This window comes from Scyliorhinus torazame, chromosome 13 (assembly GCF_047496885.1).
Source record: "Scyliorhinus torazame isolate Kashiwa2021f chromosome 13, sScyTor2.1, whole genome shotgun sequence".
In the NCBI taxonomy this organism is placed as follows: domain Eukaryota; kingdom Metazoa; phylum Chordata; class Chondrichthyes; order Carcharhiniformes; family Scyliorhinidae; genus Scyliorhinus; species Scyliorhinus torazame.
Genome location: NC_092719.1, coordinates 4,707,363 through 4,728,382, shown reverse-complemented (window position 1 = coordinate 4,728,382; position 21,020 = coordinate 4,707,363). Strand labels below are relative to the sequence as shown.

The 21,020-nt window shown below is 43.3% G+C and overlaps 1 protein-coding gene across 2 annotated transcripts in view; it reads left to right on the top strand.

Annotated features, from left to right (window-relative positions):
• The window catches only part of LOC140387811 (histone-lysine N-methyltransferase SUV39H2-like), a 43,501-nt gene extending 30,913 nt beyond the window's left edge, over window positions 1-12,588 (top strand). The window contains exons 4-7 of one of the 2 annotated variants that reach the window (XM_072470953.1): window positions 7,007-7,153; window positions 8,628-8,757; window positions 9,905-10,018; window positions 10,261-10,375. In XM_072470953.1, the coding sequence (XP_072327054.1) occupies window positions 7,007-7,153; window positions 8,628-8,757; window positions 9,905-9,984 (357 nt within the window). In that variant the 3' untranslated portion in view covers window positions 9,985-10,018; window positions 10,261-10,375. Of the gene's footprint in view, window positions 1-7,006; window positions 7,154-8,627; window positions 8,758-9,904; window positions 10,019-10,260 lie in introns of both variants that reach the window. The other variant, XM_072470952.1, reaches the window with a different exon arrangement.
• Window positions 12,589-21,020: the final 8,432 nt, after the last annotated feature.

The following is a 21,020-nucleotide window of genomic DNA, read 5'->3' as shown; positions in this document are numbered from 1 at the left end:
CTAGAGATAGCGAGTTTGAACAGTGTATTGTGTCTATTGATAGCGAGTTTGAACAGTGTATTGTGTCTAGTGATAGCGAGTTTGAACAGTGTATTGTGTCTAGTGATAGCGAGTTTGAACAGTGTATTGTGTCTAGTGATAGCGAGTTTGAACAGTGTATTGTGTCTAGTGATAGCGAGTTTGCACAGTGTATTGTGTCTAGTGATAGCGAGTTTGAACAGTGTATTGTGTCTAGTGATAGCGAGTTTGAACAGTGTATTGTGTCTCGTGATAGCGAGTTTGAACAGTGTATTGTGTCTCGTGATAGCGAGTTTGAACAGTGTATTGTGTCTAGTGATAGCGAGTTTGAACAGTGTATTGTGTCTAGTGATAGCGAGTTTGAACAGTGTATTGTGTCTAGTGATAGCGAGTTTGAACAGTGTATTGTGTCTAGTGATAGCGAGTTTGAACAGTGTATTGTGTCTAGTGATAGCGAGTTTGAACAGTGTATTGTGTCTAGTGATAGCGAGTTTGAACAGTGTATTGTGTCTAGTGATAGCGAGTTTGAACAGTGTATTGTGTCTAGTGATAGCGAGTTTGAACAGTGTATTGTGTCTCGTGATAGCGAGTTTGAACAGTGTATTGTGTCTCGTGATAGCGAGTTTGAACAGTGTTTTGTGTCTCGTGATAGCGAGTTTGAACAGTGTATTGTGTCTAGTGATAGCGAGTTTGAACAGTGTATTGTGTCTAGTGATAGCGAGTTTGAACAGTGTATTGTGTCTAGTGATAGCGAGTTTGAACAGTGTATTGTGTCTAGTGATAGCGAGTTTGAACAGTGTATTGTGTCTAGTGATAGCGAGTTTGAACAGTGTATTGTGTCTAGTGATAGCGAGTTTGAACAGTGTATTGTGTCTAGTGATAGCGAGTTTGAACAGTGTATTTTGTCTCGTGATAGCGAGTTTGAACAGTGTATTGTGTCTCGTGATAGCGAGTTTGAACAGTGTATTGTGTCTAGTGATAGCGAGTTTGAACAGTATTGTGTCTAGTGATAGCGAGTTTGAACAGTGTATTGTGTCTAGTGATAGCGAGTTTGAACAGTGTATTGTGTCTAGTGATAGCGAGTTTGAACAGTGTATTGTGTCTAGTGATAGCGAGTTTGAACAGTGTATTGTGTCTAGTGATAGCGAGTTTGAACAGTGTATTGTGTCTAGTGATAGCGAGTTTGAACAGTGTATTGTGTCTAGTGATAGCGAGTTTGAACAGTGTATTGTGTCTCGTGATAGCGAGTTTGAACAGTGTATTGTGTCTCGTGATAGCGAGTTTGAACAGTGTATTGTGTCTAGTGATAGCGAGTTTGAACAGTGTATTGTGTCTAGTGATAGCGAGTTTGAACAGTGTATTGTGTCTAGTGATAGCGAGTTTGAACAGTGTATTGTGTCTAGTGATAGCGAGTTTGAACAGTGTATTGTGTCTAGAGATAGCGAGTTTGAACAGTGTATTGTGTCTATTGATAGCGAGTTTGAACAGTGTATTGTGTCTAGTGATAGCGAGTTTGAACAGTGTATTGTGTCTAGTGATAGCGAGTTTGAACAGTGTATTGTGTCTAGTGATAGCGAGTTTGAACAGTGTATTGTGTCTAGTGATAGCGAGTTTGAACAGTGTATTGTGTCTAGTGATAGCGAGTTTGAACAGTGTATTGTGTCTAGAGATAGCGAGTTTGAACAGTGTATTGTGTCTCGTGATAGCGAGTTTGAACAGTGTATTGTGTCTAGAGATAGCGAGTTTGAACAGTGTATTGTGTCTAGAGATAGCGAGTTTGAACAGTGTATTGTGTCTAGAGATAGCGAGTTTGAACAGTGTATTGTGTCTAGAGATAGCGAGTTTGAACAGTGTATTGTGTCTAGTGATAGCGAGTTTGAACAGTGTATTGTGTCTAGTGATAGCGAGTTTGAACAGTGTATTGTATCTAGTGATAGCGAGTTTGAACAGTGTATTGTGTCTAGTGATAGCGAGTTTGAACAGTGTATTGTGTCTAGAGATAGCGAGTTTGAACAGTGTATTGTGTCTATTGATAGCGAGTTTGAACAGTGTATTGTGTCTAGTGATAGCGAGTTTGAACAGTGTATTGTGTCTAGTGATAGCGAGTTTGAACAGTGTATTGTGTCTAGAGATAGCGAGTTTGAACAGTGTATTGTGTCTCGTGATAGCGAGTTTGAACAGTGTATTGTGTCTCGTGATAGCGAGTTTGAACAGTGTATTGTGTCTAGAGATAGCGAGTTTGAACAGTGTATTGCGTCTCGTGATAGCGAGTTTGAACAGTGTATTGTGTCTAGAGATAGCGAGTTTGAACAGTGTATTGTGTCTAGAGATAGCGAGTTTGAACAGTGTATTGTGTCTAGAGATAGCGAGTTTGAACAGTGTATTGTGTCTAGTGATAGCGAGTTTGAACAGTGTATTGTGTCTAGAGATAGCGAGTTTGAACAGTGTATTGTGTCTAGAGATAGCGAGTTTGAACAGTGTATTGTGTCTAGTGATAGCGAGTTTGAACAGTGTATTGTGTCTAGTGATAGCGAGTTTGCACAGTGTATTGTGTCTAGTGATAGCGAGTTTGAACAGTGTATTGTGTCTAGTGATAGCGAGTTTGAACAGTGTATTGTGTCTATTGATAGCGAGTTTGAACAGTGTATTGTGTCTAGTGATAGCGAGTTTGAACAGTGTATTGTGTCTAGTGATAGCGAGTTTGAACAGTGTATTGTGTCTAGTGATAGCGAGTTTGAACAGTGTATTGTGTCTAGTGATAGCGAGTTTGAACAGTGTATTGTGTCTAGAGATAGCGAGTTTGAACAGTGTATTGTGTCTCGTGATAGCGAGTTTGAACAGTGTATTGTGTCTAGAGATAGCGAGTTTGAACAGTGTATTGTGTCTAGAGATAGCGAGTTTGAACAGTGTATTGTGTCTAGAGATAGCGAGTTTGAACAGTGTATTGTGTCTAGAGATAGCGAGTTTGAACAGTGTATTGTGTCTAGTGATAGCGAGTTTGAACAGTGTATTGTGTCTAGTGATAGCGAGTTTGAACAGTGTATTGTATCTAGTGATAGCGAGTTTGAACAGTGTATTGTGTCTAGTGATAGCGAGTTTGAACAGTGTATTGTGTCTAGTGATAGCGAGTTTGAACAGTGTATTGTGTCTAGTGATAGCGAGTTTGAACAGTGTATTGTGTCTAGAGATAGCGAGTTTGAACAGTGTATTGTGTCTCGTGATAGCGAGTTTGAACAGTGTATTGTGTCTAGAGATAGCGAGTTTGAACAGTGTATTGTGTCTAGAGATAGCGAGTTTGAACAGTGTATTGTGTCTAGAGATAGCGAGTTTGAACAGTGTATTGTGTCTAGAGATAGCGAGTTTGAACAGTGTATTGTGTCTAGTGATAGCGAGTTTGAACAGTGTATTGTGTCTAGTGATAGCGAGTTTGAACAGTGTATTGTATCTAGTGATAGCGAGTTTGAACAGTGTATTGTGTCTAGTGATAGCGAGTTTGAACAGTGTATTGTGTCTAGAGATAGCGAGTTTGAACAGTGTATTGTGTCTATTGATAGCGAGTTTGAACAGTGTATTGTGTCTAGTGATAGCGAGTTTGAACAGTGTATTGTGTCTAGTGATAGCGAGTTTGAACAGTGTATTGTGTCTAGAGATAGCGAGTTTGAACAGTGTATTGTGTCTCGTGATAGCGAGTTTGAACAGTGTATTGTGTCTCGTGATAGCGAGTTTGAACAGTGTATTGTGTCTAGAGATAGCGAGTTTGAACAGTGTATTGCGTCTCGTGATAGCGAGTTTGAACAGTGTATTGTGTCTAGAGATAGCGAGTTTGAACAGTGTATTGTGTCTAGAGATAGCGAGTTTGAACAGTGTATTGTGTCTAGAGATAGCGAGTTTGAACAGTGTATTGTGTCTAGTGATAGCGAGTTTGAACAGTGTATTGTGTCTAGAGATAGCGAGTTTGAACAGTGTATTGTGTCTAGAGATAGCGAGTTTGAACAGTGTATTGTGTCTAGTGATAGCGAGTTTGAACAGTGTATTGTGTCTAGTGATAGCGAGTTTGAACAGTGTATTGTGTCTAGTGATAGCGAGTTTGAACAGTGTATTGTATCTAGTGATAGCGAGTTTGAACAGTGTATTGTGTCTAGTGATAGCGAGTTTGAACAGTGTATTGTGTCTAGAGATAGCGAGTTTGAACAGTGTATTGTGTCTATTGATAGCGAGTTTGAACAGTGTATTGTGTCTAGTGATAGCGAGTTTGAACAGTGTATTGTGTCTAGTGATAGCGAGTTTAAACAGTGTATTGTGTCTAGTGATAGCGAGTTTGAACAGTGTATTGTGTCTAGTGATAGCGAGTTTGAACAGTGTATTGTGTCTAGTGATAGCGAGTTTGAACAGTGTATTGTGTCTAGTGATAGCGAGTTTGAACAGTGTATTGTGTCTAGAGATAGCGAGTTTGAACAGTGTATTGTGTCTAGAGATAGCGAGTTTGAACAGTGTATTGTGTCTCGTGATAGCGAGTTTGAACAGTGTATTGAGTCTAGTGATAGCGAGTTTGAACAGTGTATTGTGTCTAGTGATAGCGAGTTTGAACAGTGTATTGTGTCTAGTGATAGCGAGTTTGAACAGTGATTTGTGTCTAGAGATAGCGAGTTTGAACAGTGTAATGTGTCTAGTGATAGTGAGTTTGAACAGTGTATTGTGTCTAGAGATAGCGAGTTTGAACAGTGTATTGTGTCTAGAGATAGCGAGTTTGAACAGTGTATTGTGTCTAGTGATAGCGAGTTTGAACAGTGTATTGTGTCTAGAGATAGTGAGTTTGAACAGTGTATTGTGTCTAGTGATAGCGAGTTTGAACAGTGTATTGTGTCTAGAGATAGCGAGTTTGAACAGTGTATTGTGTCTAGAGATAGCGAGTTTGAACAGTGTATTGTGTCTATTGATAGCGAGTTTGAACAGTGTATTGTGTCTAGTGATAGCGAGTTTGAACAGTGTATTGTGTCTAGTGATAGCGAGTTTGAACAGTGTATTGTGTCTAGTGATAGCGAGTTTGAACAGTGTATTGTGTCTAGTGATAGCGAGTTTGCACAGTGTATTGTGTCTAGTGATAGCGAGTTTGAACAGTGTATTGTGTCTAGTGATAGCGAGTTTGAACAGTGTATTGTGTCTCGTGATAGCGAGTTTGAACAGTGTATTGTGTCTCGTGATAGCGAGTTTGAACAGTGTATTGTGTCTAGTGATAGCGAGTTTGAACAGTGTATTGTGTCTAGTGATAGCGAGTTTGAACAGTGTATTGTGTCTAGTGATAGCGAGTTTGAACAGTGTATTGTGTCTAGTGATAGCGAGTTTGAACAGTGTATTGTGTCTAGTGATAGCGAGTTTGAACAGTGTATTGTGTCTAGTGATAGCGAGTTTGAACAGTGTATTGTGTCTAGTGATAGCGAGTTTGAACAGTGTATTGTGTCTAGTGATAGCGAGTTTGAACAGTGTATTGTGTCTCGTGATAGCGAGTTTGAACAGTGTATTGTGTCTCGTGATAGCGAGTTTGAACAGTGTTTTGTGTCTCGTGATAGCGAGTTTGAACAGTGTATTGTGTCTAGTGATAGCGAGTTTGAACAGTGTATTGTGTCTAGTGATAGCGAGTTTGAACAGTGTATTGTGTCTAGTGATAGCGAGTTTGAACAGTGTATTGTGTCTAGTGATAGCGAGTTTGAACAGTGTATTGTGTCTAGTGATAGCGAGTTTGAACAGTGTATTGTGTCTAGTGATAGCGAGTTTGAACAGTGTATTGTGTCTAGTGATAGCGAGTTTGAACAGTGTATTTTGTCTCGTGATAGCGAGTTTGAACAGTGTATTGTGTCTCGTGATAGCGAGTTTGAACAGTGTATTGTGTCTAGTGATAGCGAGTTTGAACAGTATTGTGTCTAGTGATAGCGAGTTTGAACAGTGTATTGTGTCTAGTGATAGCGAGTTTGAACAGTGTATTGTGTCTAGTGATAGCGAGTTTGAACAGTGTATTGTGTCTAGTGATAGCGAGTTTGAACAGTGTATTGTGTCTAGTGATAGCGAGTTTGAACAGTGTATTGTGTCTAGTGATAGCGAGTTTGAACAGTGTATTGTGTCTAGTGATAGCGAGTTTGAACAGTGTATTGTGTCTCGTGATAGCGAGTTTGAACAGTGTATTGTGTCTCGTGATAGCGAGTTTGAACAGTGTATTGTGTCTAGTGATAGCGAGTTTGAACAGTGTATTGTGTCTAGTGATAGCGAGTTTGAACAGTGTATTGTGTCTAGTGATAGCGAGTTTGAACAGTGTATTGTGTCTAGTGATAGCGAGTTTGAACAGTGTATTGTGTCTAGAGATAGCGAGTTTGAACAGTGTATTGTGTCTATTGATAGCGAGTTTGAACAGTGTATTGTGTCTAGTGATAGCGAGTTTGAACAGTGTATTGTGTCTAGTGATAGCGAGTTTGAACAGTGTATTGTGTCTAGTGATAGCGAGTTTGAACAGTGTATTGTGTCTAGTGATAGCGAGTTTGAACAGTGTATTAATTTACAAGTTGTTTTATTCCTTGTTGCATTATCAATGGTGCCAATGTACAGCATTGTCATGAGGCAGATTTAGGGCATATCCTGCCTCAGCTCCTCTGTTTCCATGTTTAGTGATCACCTCGAGTTGCTCTCCCCGCCGAGCACCATCTGTGTCAAATCAATTTATCGCCCTCTCACTGGATTCTCTCCAGAAAAGAGGGCTGAATCTGTTTGTGGTTTCCAGTTCAAATGGATGGAAGGCCATTTACACATCGGCCGGCACTTTTACTGTGATACCAGCGATTAAATGATAATTTACTGAGAATTGAATACAATCTGTAATCTGACTGCTGAATACGAGCAGTGACTGATTTCAAGTTGCCATGAATTCAGCCTTGATCAGATCTGACTCGTCTCTGCTCCGCTGATCCACATCTGTCCACTTAACACTTTTGTCTGTTGGAAGGTAATCACGAGTGAAGAAGCAGAAAGAAGAGGGAAATTTTACGACAGTAAAGGAATCACCTACTTATTTGATCTAGATTATGTGGAGGATGAGTACACTGTAGATGCTGCAAGATTTGGAAATATTTCACACTTTGTGAATCACAGTGTAAGTATTTTGCTTGGTGTAAAGAAGTCGGGGTCCATTTATCCTCTTTCCCCTCCCCACTCCTGAAGATGATATGATGTAAACTTTGTATTGTCAGCAATGAGCAAGATCTTCCTTGGTCCCCGAGGTCACCCGCTTCCGCCAAAGTCTGCATCAATAAATTCACTAAAAGCCCAGATTGGGGAAATTTAACCACGTGATGATTGGCACATACAACAAACCGGTTAGCAAACAACAATTGACAGTTTTCAACATGGAGAAACCTTCTGAGGTGGGAATGGAACTGAATCAAGGGAGGAAAAACTTGGCTAAAGAAGTGGTTTTAAGGGGAGCCCAGAAGGAGTTGAAGCGCACGAGCGTTTACGGAGAGAAACTGCGATTGAACCTTGTTGCCGGCTCTCTACATCACGGGCCAGCTGTCCAGGCAAATGATCGGATTTTAACAGATTTGTGGAAATGGTTAAATCTGAAATTCTAAATTAATTATATCCAGCAATCAGCTTTGGCAACATAAGCGATTATGGTAACTTGGATTAGTAAGAGGGAGATTGCAGAAATTTGAAGTAACCAGTGAACCTAAACTTTTGAGTTTAGATTGAGATGTTACTGTTCCCTCAACTCACTTTCTTGATGCAGACTTTTGCCAGCAACCTCGATACCGCCGCTAGCGTTTGCATTTGTGCAGGATAAGGCACGAGGAATGTATTTAAGGTTCGATTTGAAGCTGAAGATTGACTTAACTTTTCTAAATGTCTCCTGAACCAAATAGGAGTTGGCTGGTCAAGTGTGATTAAGAGATGGAACAAACGTGTGGACTGGGCTGAATGACCTCCTCGTGCCCTGTCTGTATTCTATGGATGGGGTGGGGGGAATGGGACGGTAACAGAATTAATTAAAAGCTTCTTAGTCATCAAAATGAAATCTAAGACCGTGACGGGATTTGCCTCCCATTATTGGAGAGGTATAAACGCAGTGCAAACAATGTAGCTTAGCTTGACTGGAATGTGACCAGGGATGAGGGACTCGTAGTGTATGGGGAAACCTGAGACCTGCTTTGTGATATAATTTCACTCGTACTTCTGTTTATTTCCACAGTAATGAGCAAACACATTGTCAGAATACTTCTTTTGTGCAGGACATTAGTTGGAATGTGGAATTTTTAATACCACAAACCATTGTTGGAATAGAATCCACAGGTATTTTTAAGAAGGCTATAAGTTGTTTTGAGTTAAAGGAATAGTTGAAGTATGTGAGGAGCATACGTTTGGATTCGGTAATCATGTGAAGAGAAATGGTGGCACTGAGTTTATGGATCAGATGACTTGTCCCTGTTCTGTAACAATCCAAATACTTTATTTTTTTTGGATTGGATTATTATGTAACTGTCTGATGTTGAGTTTTGATTTGGGGGAAATGTTCCCTGTTGGCCAAACTGGTTTTAATGGATTGTATTCAAATCTGACCTTTTCCACAGTGTGATCCCAATCTGCAAGTTTATAATGTTTTCATCGATAGTTTGGATACCCGTTTCCCGAGGATTGCACTATTCTCCACGCGTTCTATAAAACCTGGGGAGGAGCTTACCTTTGACTATCAAATGAAAGGTGCGTCTCATATTTTCCAAAATTGTATTTACTTGAAACAAAATGGAGCAAGCTTTGAGGTGGGATTGCACTCCCACTTTCTGGTCAGTAACTGGAGAACCACTGCCTATAAAATTCCAGCCTTTTTTTTAACCCCAAGAAGTTTTTGAGTGGGGTGAGATTTTGATCAATTAAGAAGGCCATTCTTCATTTTATACATTTTTGTAAATTACGCAAACCTTTTTAGATTTTTCAGTAAACGTTTTTGAAAAAGAATTTAGGGTACCCAATTGTTTTTCCAGTTAAGGGGCGATTTAACGTGGCCAGTTCACCTAGCCTGTACGTCTTTGTGTTGAGGGGGTGAGACTCACGCAGACACGGGGAGAATGTTCGAACTCCACACGGACAGTGACCCGGGGCCGGGATCGAACCTGGGACCTCTGCACCGTGAGGCAGCAGTGCTTTTTTAAAAAAAAAAAAAATTAGAGTACCCAATTCTTTTTTTTTCAATTAAGGGGCAATTGAGCGTGGTCAACCCACCTACTCTGCATATCGTTCGTTTGTGGGGGTGAGACCCACGCAGACACGGGAAGAGGCAGCAGTGCTAACCACTGTGCCATCCTGGTTTTTCGGTAAACATGACCAGGTCTTGTGTCCACCTGCTGAACATTCTTCCAAGTTTGTAAACATAGACCTCTATTTTGAATCATGATCGTCATTCTTGATTGGAGAAAATACTCCCCTAATTTCTTTCCCCCCTCTTTGTACAGCAGGCAGCCAATCTACCTGAACGGGGTGTTGGTGTTTCCCGCCTCACCGTCGCTGATTTAGCACCTTCAAAGTTATCAGATGTTTGATACTGATCTGCCCACATGTATTGTCTGTTGCCTTGAGGAGGCAGTGAGCCACCTTGAGTGACAATTCATTCCTACAGCTGAGTGTTTGTTACAGAAGAGCGTTGGTAACCACATTACTTACAGGCTGCAGAGAAAAAGGGGATGACCGATTTTCTCCTTTTTGTCAGTCCGCCAGTTGTTTGTCTTTACGACTATATGGTCATAAACACGGTCGCTTTCTTGTGACGACTCAAATTGCCAGATGAATTCAGCCCCACAATTTAATGGTGGGATTTTTGAATTTGTGATCTTTGCTGCTTGTTGCTCCCAAGACATTAGTGATATCTCTAGCCTGGTTAAAGAGGAGACTAACAGTGTGAATGACGGGCACGGAATGGAATGCAACAGCTAAAGGACGAGACCTACTGCTGAAAGTTCCATCGAAAGTAAGCGTCTTGTTCCCTCTGAACATTTCTTCCTACTCGAGGGCAATGGGGGATGGGTAATAAATGCTGGTCGAGCTAGCGACGCATCCCATAAATTAATCCCAGTAGGAATGGACTAAGACCGCAACAACTTTCAAGAGGGACCTTTTTCTTTTAAGGTGCGAACCCAACTTCATGATATCGTGTTATAATTGAATGTTCTGCTCATCAATTTAGTGTAATCGTATCGTTGGTTTTGACAGGTTCAGGTGATGTCTCCATTACTGAAACCTCTGAAGTCAACAGCTCACCCAAAAGACAGCGCAGGATTGAATGCAAGTGCGGATCTATATCCTGTAGAGGATACATGAACTAACCTCTCCGCAAAGAAGAAAAATGTATTTGTATTTTTAGATAGGAATGTGTTGACCTTTTATTTTTTTTTGTGTTCTGCTTCTATCAGAACACTCGGGTATTGACATTTGGGTAAAGTTGAAATATGCAGCCATGCGGTGAATTTGTTAATAGTTACACTTGTTGGAAAGCAGATCTGTGAGATGGTTTTTATAGGAGAGATAATTGTTCCCTCTTGCATCAAACCATTGATATTATTTGTAACCCGTGCACAAGTGCCCACTAACCAACATTGTGACAATGTTCTTAGTGCAGCACGCCCTGTTTTAGCAGAGCACTCTCTCTCTCTCTACACTTTTTATTTTAAATGACAGTTTTGATTCAGGAGAGTCTCCCACCTTTCTCTAGTGGATGTAGTATGCTGTTTTGAGTTTCTACCCAAATTTGCTAAACTGAACAAATATCTCGCACAGACTGCTAACGTTCTATATTCCAAAGACTTGGTGTGTTTCCCTGCTACTATATGGTGGACACCACACCTCCGAGCAGTTGCTTCCCTGTAATATCCATGCTACTATGTAAATGACAAATATACTAACATCAAAGTTTTTGGGCACCGTTTGTACCCAAGTAATATTTTCGGCAAAAGAGTGTGCGTACTCCCCAGATGGAGAAGGCCCATAATAATTACGGGTCATTTAGCAAATTGTTAATCTAGTCTGGAGCCCAAAACTAAGCAAGACAGTGTCCTGTGTAATCTTTCAGTAAGTTTGTTTTGAGGTAAGCTCATTATTGGCCTTCCGTTACAGACTGTGTAACAGAAATACAATTCTCGTTAATTTTTTTGGTATAACTATTATAACAGGACGAAGTCTTACAACACCAGGTTAAAGTCCAACAGGTTTGTTTCGATGTCACTAGCTTTCGGAGCGCTGCTCCTTCCTCAGGTGAATCTCATTCACCTGAGGAAGGAGCAGTGCTCAGAAAGCTAGTGTTTCAAAACAAACCTGTTGGACTTTAACCTGGTGTTGTAAGACTTCGTACTGTGCTCACCCCAGTCCAACGCCGGCATCTCCACATCATTATAACAGGAGTTGGGAACATTTGAAGCAACAAAGAGGGGCAATCACAGCTGGGGCAATTCTCTTTCTTTCTCCCACCCTCCCTCCAACGCTCCTGCCCGTAAAGTTTAGGGTTTTGAATACAGTTTAGACAAAATCACGAAAGGTAATGTTTAATTGAGCTTTCCTCCAAAGATTTTTGGGTGGTATTATTGTTAAGAGGATGTTTTTATACCTGTTTTTTTTTTTTAACATGCTTTTTTAAAAAAGTCATAACTATTGCGCTTAGCGGAGTGCTCTCCTTAAAACAGTAGCAAGATTGAATTTGCAGCTTGAGTTTGAATGAAATGTGGAACATTGATGAACAGCCCAAGTGATGATTGTTACAATTCCAGCCAGAGAATCTGTCGGGGGTGGAATGTAAACTTCCCTGTTCTTGATCTGAGTTCGACATCAGATGGAATGTGATAAGTTGTCTATCCTTCTGTACAAAGTGACAGTGCTACCATTTCAGGAAGGCGTGTGACATGAGATAATGCAAGTTTAAAGGTGGCGTCAATTATGCAGTTCATTTGTTTACCTGACTTTTTAAAAATTGTGCCGTCAGAGACCGCTTTTATCGGTCATCTCGCTCAACGGGACGGTTGAAGTCGTTACCCAGATTCCCATTCAGCCCTGCATACGTGCTGAGGACTCCTGCAGATAGCCAGACCACCAGAAATGAACTGAATGTAGTTTTGAGGTGATAATGAGCAGCCCTTTAACCGGAGTCCTTCATAATGGACGGAGAGGATACTGTGCTTCACCCAAAATGAATATTTGCCTTCACCTTTAACCTTTGGACTGGAAGCTACTTGAGTGGCAGTGTCTTGGCATGTTGATAGAGCATTTTGAAATTAATCTTCAGTCAACATGCAAAGAAGGTCTTAGAACTGTGGAGACGTGTATCTGACAACGGGTAAACTGGTGGACTGGCCTTGGGAATTCTACAGTCTGGGAATGCCAGAGCCTGAATTAAATATCAAGAAAATAAAGTTGAATATTGACTTATATTTTTCTTACTTTTTGTAGAATTGTTTCAAGTCTTGTATACCTCCTTTATACTGAGCTGTGAATTGAAAACTGGTGCTGTAGAATATGTTTGCTCAAAGGAATTAATAAATGTCAATGTTTGAAGTTGGTCTATTCCTGCTGCTGATTTTCCAGTTCTTGAAACAGCAGTGATACTGGGTGAGTAATCCAGAGACGGGAGTTCAGATTCCAGTAGAACACTCAAGAGAATTTACTTCAGGAGCAAAAAAAAAGCTAGTATCGGTAATGGTGAGCGCACAACTATGAACGATTATCACTTAAAAACTCATCAGGTTCCTTAATGCCCTTCAGAGAAGGAAATCCGTTGCCCTTATCTGGTCTGGCCTTTGTATGACCCTAATGTGGTTTTATTCTCGACGATACTTTGAAAATGGCCCCACAAACCACAATCTTCTCAAAAGCAGCAATTAGGGATATGTTTGGCCAGTGATGAAAGCATCCTTTAAATGAACTGAAATACACCTGTCTGCTTCAATAACTGCACCCGTGTAGAACAATGAGCCTTCTCCATTCACCCTTCAGTCTTGCAAGGCAAATGTAGATGGTCGCTCTTACCAGGAAGGTGCTGCTTACAGATAAAATTTCCATTTGTGCTTGAATTTGCAAAGTCCCTTCTAGGCAAGGTCAGTATTACCAGACGTGGCTTTGGATCTAATGATACCAGTGTCATGATATTCAAGTGAACATCACAGCACATACACACATACAGAATGACAGAGCAACGGACCAATTAGCGCACACAACACGACAGCCAATCACAGACAAGAGCATACACGGTACAAAACAAGAAACACGACACTTCCTGGGCAGTCCATCAGGAGGCGGCACAGGGCAAGGACCTCAAAGCCAGACACTCACACAGTCACCACGTGCTGAGTACCAAGTTTGTTATATAAATAGTTTAAAGGAATAAAACTGCGTTGTACCAATCGCAACCGTGTTGGTTCGTCTGTATCTCAGAGCACCCAACATTTCATGGTACCAGGAGTGGGGTATGAAGTGTTGGGTGCTCTGAGATACAGACGAACCAACACGGTTGCGATTGGTACAATGCAGTTTTATTCCTTTAAACTATTTATATAACAAACTTGGTACTCAGCACGTGGTGACTGTGTGAGTGTCTGGCTTTGAGGTCCTTGCCCTGTGCCGCCTCCTGATGGACTGCCCAGGAAGTGTCGTGTTTCTTGTTTTGTACTGTGTATGCTCTTGTCTGTGATTGGCTGTCGTGTTATGTGTGCTAATTGGTCCGTTGCTCTGTCTATCATGTATGTGCTGTGATGTTCACTTGAATATCATGATGACCAGGTGCTGGTTTAGCACGTGGGCTAAACAGCTGGCTTGTAATGCAGAACAAGGCCAGCAGCGGGTTTAATTCCCGTACCGGCCTTCCTGTACAGGTGCTGGAATGTGGCGACTAGGGGCTTTTCACAGTAACTTCATTGAAGCCTACTTGTGACAAGTTATTATTATTAGAGGAAAATAATGAAAAGCTTAATATAGATAATAAAGATTTTATCGGTTTTACTAACTTGACATTTTATAATAAGAGCATCGATTTTAATTGCATGGGTTTTAATAATGTTAATGTACAGGATCGAAGGGACGAGACAATCCCCTTGGGTGCTCTACTATTAAGCAATGAGTGCAACATAAATAAGCCCAGTATTATTATTTGTTTAATTATTCCTGTAGTGATTTCCCGTACCAACCTCCCCGAACAGGTGCCGGAATGTGGCGACTAGGGGCTTTTCACTAACTTCATTTGAAGCCTACTTGTGACAATAAGTGATTTTCATTTTTTTCATTTCAGATGTCCTTTGTGTTCGACTGTCTCTAATTCCAGCTAATTTTAGGAAACGTGTTAGACAATCACATAAGGGCAGTAAACCTAAATGTGAGAAATGGGGTAAGAGTGGTGAACATCATCACCCTATTGCTTGTCACTATCCCAGCTGTAAAGTAGCCCAAAGGGAAGCTGTGGCTTCCGCAACCCTATTGGAGAGGAATTTAAAAGCAAAAGGGACCTTAATCAGCACGAGGTGCCCACTCACCTAGAAGATAGGAATGGGAAGAGATTTATCTCATAATTTATTTTCTTTTATAATTTAGCCAATTTTTTTCCCCAGTAAGCGGCAATTTAGCGTGGCCAATCCACCTACCCTTCACATCTTTGGGTTGTGAGGGTGAGGACCCTCGCAGACACAGGGAGAATGTGCAAACTCCACACGGACACCGACCCAGGGCCAGGATCGAACTTGGGTCCTTGGCGCGTGAGGCAACAGTGCTGACCACTGCACCACATTAGTGAAAATTCTTAAACTTTATCTGATAATATGGAAGCTATGTCAAGTGTGTTTAGCCGCGTGTATCCCGGTGCTGGCAGCGTTGGAAACAAACCCGCTATTAAACGGGATTCTGCTTCACTTTTGGGCCTCTGAGGAACAGCCCACCTTGGCTGCACTTCGGCCCATTTCCTGCACAAAGCAGTCTCCAGTGCAGGAAGAGATCAGGCTAGACCCCCCCCCCCCTACTCACCAATAAGGGGGTCATCTAGCCCCCCCCCCCCCTGTACCCCACCTCAAGGGCAGGGCATCCCCGATCCCTGACACAAGCATGATGTTAACTGAGCACCCTGGCACTGCAAGGGTGGCACTGCCAGGGTGTCAGGCTAGCAGTGCCACAGTGTTTGGGTGGCCAGGTACCACCCAACGCAGAGCCCAACCACACAGGAGCCCCCGATCACCCGAGAGACCCCCCCCCCCCCCCCCCCAAGTACCGGCACACCTGGTCCACGTGTGGAAACCAGTGCTAAACTGCCCCTGCCCTGAATCTCGAGATGAGACCATTCAGTAGCGGGCAGGGCCGAGACTAACTGTCCACTTGAATATGCAAATCTGGGTCCCTGCCGCATTGGGCGGGATCCGGATTGTGGCGCCTCACTGAAACTTGTTAGATTTTGCAAGGCGCGACGAGGCCGGTAAATACTGCAAGAGATGTCTCGTGAGATTTACCGGCCTCGTTACATCCTGAGCAGGGCGGGGAGAGGCTAATAGAAGACACCCGTGAGTGATAATGTTATTGTGGACCATTAGTGCTAGGGATGTTGGTGGTGGGAAATACTAGTGTTATGGTTGTAGAAGTTGAAGTTGTAATTGATCAATCTAAGAAAAAGTCCCCAAATTTTGAATAAAGTATTCACAATTTGGTTAATGTCTGGAGAGAGACCAAAAACAATTAAAATATGCGAAACAATTCTGATTCTCAAAACTGATAATCCTAAATTATTGAAGACTACTGACTATAGGATCTGTAATATTAAGGTTATTTATAAAAACATTGGAAAATCGATTGAGCAATGTGGTTAAACTTAACGAGGACAAAAGATGTATTGCTGGGGTCTCATAATGCACGGTAGCACAGTGGTTAGCACTGTGGCTTCACAGCGCCAGGGCCTGGGTTCGATTCCTGGCTTGGGCCACTGTCTGTGCAGAGTCTGCACGTTCTCCCCGTGTCTGCGTGGGTTTCCTCCCACAAGTTCTGAAAGACTTACTGTTAGGTGAATCGGACATTCTGAATTCTCCCTCCGTGTACCCAAGCAGGTGCCAGAATGTGGCGACTAGGGGATTTTCACAGTAACTTCATTGTACTGTTAATGTAAGCCTACTTGTGACAATAGTAAAGATTATTATTAATATTGTGATTTTGAAAAATTGTTAGTTGCAAAATTGCATAGGAAGAATTTGACAATTGTGTTTATAGACTTAGCTAAAGCATTTGATGCAATTGGTCACAAGCTTATTAAAAGTTTCCAGCGGGTTGAGAATGTATATGTGGATACCTCTACGGAGGTGGAAATTAGTAAAATATCTACTAATCCCATACCAATTAATAGAGTTAAACAAGGTGATATTATTATAGAATGTTATAAAATCCCTACAATGCAGAAGGCCATTCGACCCATCAGGTCTGCACCGACCGTCTGCAAGAGGATCCTCCCTAGGCCCATGCCCCTACCCTATCCCCGTAACACCACCTAATCTTTTGAGCACTCGGGGGCAATTTTATCATGGCCAATCCACCTAACCTGCTCGTCTTTGTGCTGTGGGAGGAAACCGGAGCACCCGGCAAAAACTAACGCTGACGAGAGGAGGAACGTCAAACTCCAGACATCCATGGCCGGAATTGAACCCGTGCTAACCTCTGTGCAGCCTTGGGATGTATTGGATTTGCTCTTTGGATGATGTATGGATGGTTTTATGATGGTAAACTGTTTTGTTACTTCCTTGGCTTTTGCTGATGATATTGTCCTCTTAAGTGATTGCTTTATCGGTATGCAAAGAAATTTGAACATATTAGAAAAATTTTGCAAGAAAACATTAAACATATTGAACCTGGAACATGGGAAAAATACCTTGGGTTGATGATTTGGAGAAAATTTGACAGATAAATTACAACTATGGGTAAATAACTTTTTTTTTTAAAAACTAATTTTTATTAAAGGTTTTCATAAAATATCAATAACAAAATGAGAAAGAAAAAAGAACCCAACAGGGTTAAGTACAAAACACAATCTAAAAAAGCAACCCCCCAAACCCCCCCCCGTACCTAAATAATAAATTAACATTAACACCCCGACTTAAGACAACAGGTGTATACACCCCCTCAGACCCTTCCAGTGTAAATAACATGAACAAAAATAAAGTAGCCCCCCCCCCCCCCCCCCCCCCGGAGCTGCTGCTGCCATTGACCAATGTCTATCGTTCTGCCAGAAAGTCTAAGAACGGTTGCCACCGCCTAAAGAACCCTTGTACCGACCCTCTCAAGGCGAATTTCACCCTCTCCAATATCGCTGATCCAGGATTCCACGCTTGGGGCCCTCGCATCTTTCCACTGAAGGAGAATCCTTCACCGGGCTACCAGGGATGCAAAGGCCAGAATTCCGGCCTCTTTCGCCTCCTGCACTCCCGGCTCCTCTGCCACCCCAAATATTGCGAGCCCCCAGCCCGGTTTGACCCTGGATCCTACCACCCTCGACACTGTACTCGCTACACCCTTCCAAAATTCCACCAGCGCTGGGCATGCCCAGAACATATGGGTGTGATTTGCTGGGCTCCCTGAGCACCTAACACACCTGACCTCACCCCCAAAGAACATGCTCATCCTTGTCCCGGTCATGTGTGCCCTGTGCAGCACCTTAAACTGTATGAGGCTGAGCCTCGCGCACGAAGAGGAAGAGTTCACCCTCCCTAGGTCATCTGCCCACGTCCCCTCTTCGATCTCCTCCTCCCACTTACCTTTCAACTCCACCACCGAGGCCTCCTCCTCCATCACCTGGTAAGTTTCCGAGATCTTCCCCACTACCCCCCCCCCCCCCCCCCCCCGAGAGCACCCTGTCCTGTACTGTGTGTGGCAGTATCCGTGGGAATTCCACCACCTGCCGTCTGGCAAACGCCCTTACCTGTAAGTACCTGAAGGTGTTCCCCGGGGGCAGCACGTACTTCTCCTCCAGCTCACCCAAGCTCGCGAACTTCCCGTCCACAAACAGGTCCCCCAACTTTCGTATTCCTGCCCTGTGCCACCCCGAAAACCTGGGGTTCCCCCGTAATGGGATCCACGCCAAGGCCCTAACTTCCCCCCTATGCCGCCTCCACTGCCCCCAAATTTTGAGGGCCGCCACCACCACCGGGCTCGTGGTGTACCTCCTTGGAGGGAGCGGCAGCGGCACAGTTGCCAGCGCCCCCAGACCCGTACCCACACAGGACGCCGTCTCCAGCCTCTTCCATGCAGCCCCTCCCCCTCCATCACCCACTTGCGCACCATTGTCGCATTGGCGGCCTAGTAGTACCCACAGAGGTTGGGCAGCGCCAGCCCCCATCTATCTCTACTCCGCTCCAGGAACACCCTTCTCACCCTCTGAGTCCCCCGCGCCCACACAAACCCCATTATACTCCTGTTAACCCACCTGAAACAAGCCTTCGGGATAAACACGGGGAGGCACTGGAACAGGAACAAAAACCTTGGGAGCACCATCATTTTCATTGACTGCAACCTACCCGCCAAGGACAGCGGCAACGCGCCCCACCTCTTGAACTCCTCCTCCATTTGCTCCACCAGCCTTGTAAAGTTAAGCCGATGCAGGGCCCCCCCAGCTCCTGGCCACCTGGACCCCCAAATATCTGAAGCTCCTCTCCGCCCTTTTTAGTGGGAGCTCGCCAATCCCCCTCTCCTGGTCCCCTAGCTGAACTACGAACAGCTCGCTCTTCCCCATATTGAGCTTGTAACCCGAAAAGTCCCCAAATTCCCTAAGGATCCTCATTACCTCTGGCATTCCTCCCAACGGGTCCGCCACATACAGCAGCAGGTCGTCCGCATAAAGCGACACCCTATGCTCCTGCCCACCCCGCACCAACCCCCTCCAGTTCCTCGACTCTCTGTGCCATAGCCAGGGGTTCAATCGCCAGTGCGAAGAGCAGGGGGGACAGGGCTATGGGTAAATAACTTAATGCCATCCCAATATTTAAATATTTTTATGACCTGGGCAGTTGCAGTGTGGTTAACACTGCTGCCTCATGGCACCGAGGTCCCAGGTTCAATCCTGGCTCTGGGTCACTGTCCCTGTGTTTGCATAGGTTTCGCCCCACAACCTAAAGATGTGCAGGTTAAGTGCATTGGCCATGCTAAATTGCTCCTTAATTGGAAAAAATGAATTGGGCACTCTAAATTTGAAAAAATATATATTTGTATGACCTAATTTATTCCCCGTTTTTACTATCAGCCAAACTTAGTTGAATCACCTCAGAGCACACTAATAACCCTTGACAATCTGGTTAGAAAAGCAATTAAAACATCTTTCATCTCCCCCCAAAAAGCGATTGCTGATGGGTTGTTACACTCGAGAAATGAATTTGTTGAGCTGTCTGACACTACCAACCAGCACGACTGTCGCATAGATATATGCAGCATACGTGGTTGGAAAGTGAGGGCTCAGCTGGGTTCATTACAGAGGAATCACAAGCGATGGGGCAGCCAACAACATTGGGAAAAAAAAGTGGAGTTATGATAAGGATTGAGGAGGCAGCTGGTCAGGACATTGTTTAGAATTGTTGTTTTATTCACCGTGAGGCACTGGTTTCGAAAGGAATTCCATCCGATCTTGAAGTGATGCTCAAAGGAATTGTGAAAGTTGTGAATTTCATTAAATGCAGCACAATCAATACCAGGCTTTTGAGGCTCGGTGTTCCAATATGGGGGCCGGGCACACACATTTATTGTTTCACAGGTACGTTGGCTGTCAAGGGGCCTGGTGCTTGAGAAATGGTCCCCCCTGGCTGATTTGTTTGCTAATAAAACTTAGATGCTAACCATGTCTTACCTTGCGGACATATTTTCAATTCTAAATGAACTGACCCTCCAATTGCAAGGAAAGGATGATGATTGTTTTCGGCACAGTGAAGGAAAAGATGCTTTCCAAAAGTAATTGAATGTACGGCAAGTGTGAGTACAAAGATAAAACTGCTACACATCCCCCCACGCTGCTCCGACACATCGGAGAAAACAGTGGCCTGAATTCCCTGCCTCAAACAGAACTAACTGCTTTCCAATCATCTCCATTCATGGTTGAGTGACTTTGAAGTAGTCGGCTAGCAACTAACAGCACTTAACTCAGTTCGGATTGGATTGGTTTATTGTCACGTGTACCGAGGTACAGTGAAAAGTATTTTTCTGCGAGCAGCTCAACAGATCATTACGTACATGAAAAGAAAATACATAATAGGGCAAACATAAAATACACAATGGTCCAGGAGCTTTCGATAAAAGCTTGATATTTATAAACATTGTGGTTAGTTTCACAGCTGACCACTTAAGTTACTCACCGTGAAGGGAGATGAAAGGAGCAATGCTGCGGGCTGGGTGTCAATCACTGCCAGTAAAATCAACATCAGAGAAGTGAATGAAAGGCTTGTAGATCAAATAGGTGAGGGGGTGTAAACCTATCTGGCTGGTTTTCTTTCCAGGAATTGACAGGTGCTGCTTCCTCTGCCTGAGCCAGCAGGTATATTGCCCAGGTGAGTGTTAAAGCAGTGATTCTTTTTCACTGCCTGTGTCTGGACTGCTCTCTAGCTTCCAGACAGGGATCTCTATTCTGTGGGGTCAGCAGAGGGGGTTCACTTTATTTAGGCTGTGGGGGGGGGGGGTCTCCTTACTTAGGAGACCCAGAAAATCCAAGGGGGTGGGGGTGCAGAATTGCGATGTGGGGAGGGGCTGCCCAGTCTCAGGACCTCATTATCAGGTGGCCCGATTGTGGGATTCCCTCTGGAATCCCTCGCAATCCTTGCCGTGCATAAATTTGTATGGCTCAGGAACGGAGTGCGCAAATCAGATGTAATTCAGCTCCGGTGGGAGAACATAGATTCCCAAACGGAGAATCCTGCCTAATGTTAGTGAAGGACTAGCAAGTCTAGCAAGCCTTATTCAGTCACATCTGGCTGCGCTGATCAACAGTTTTTGTCACTACT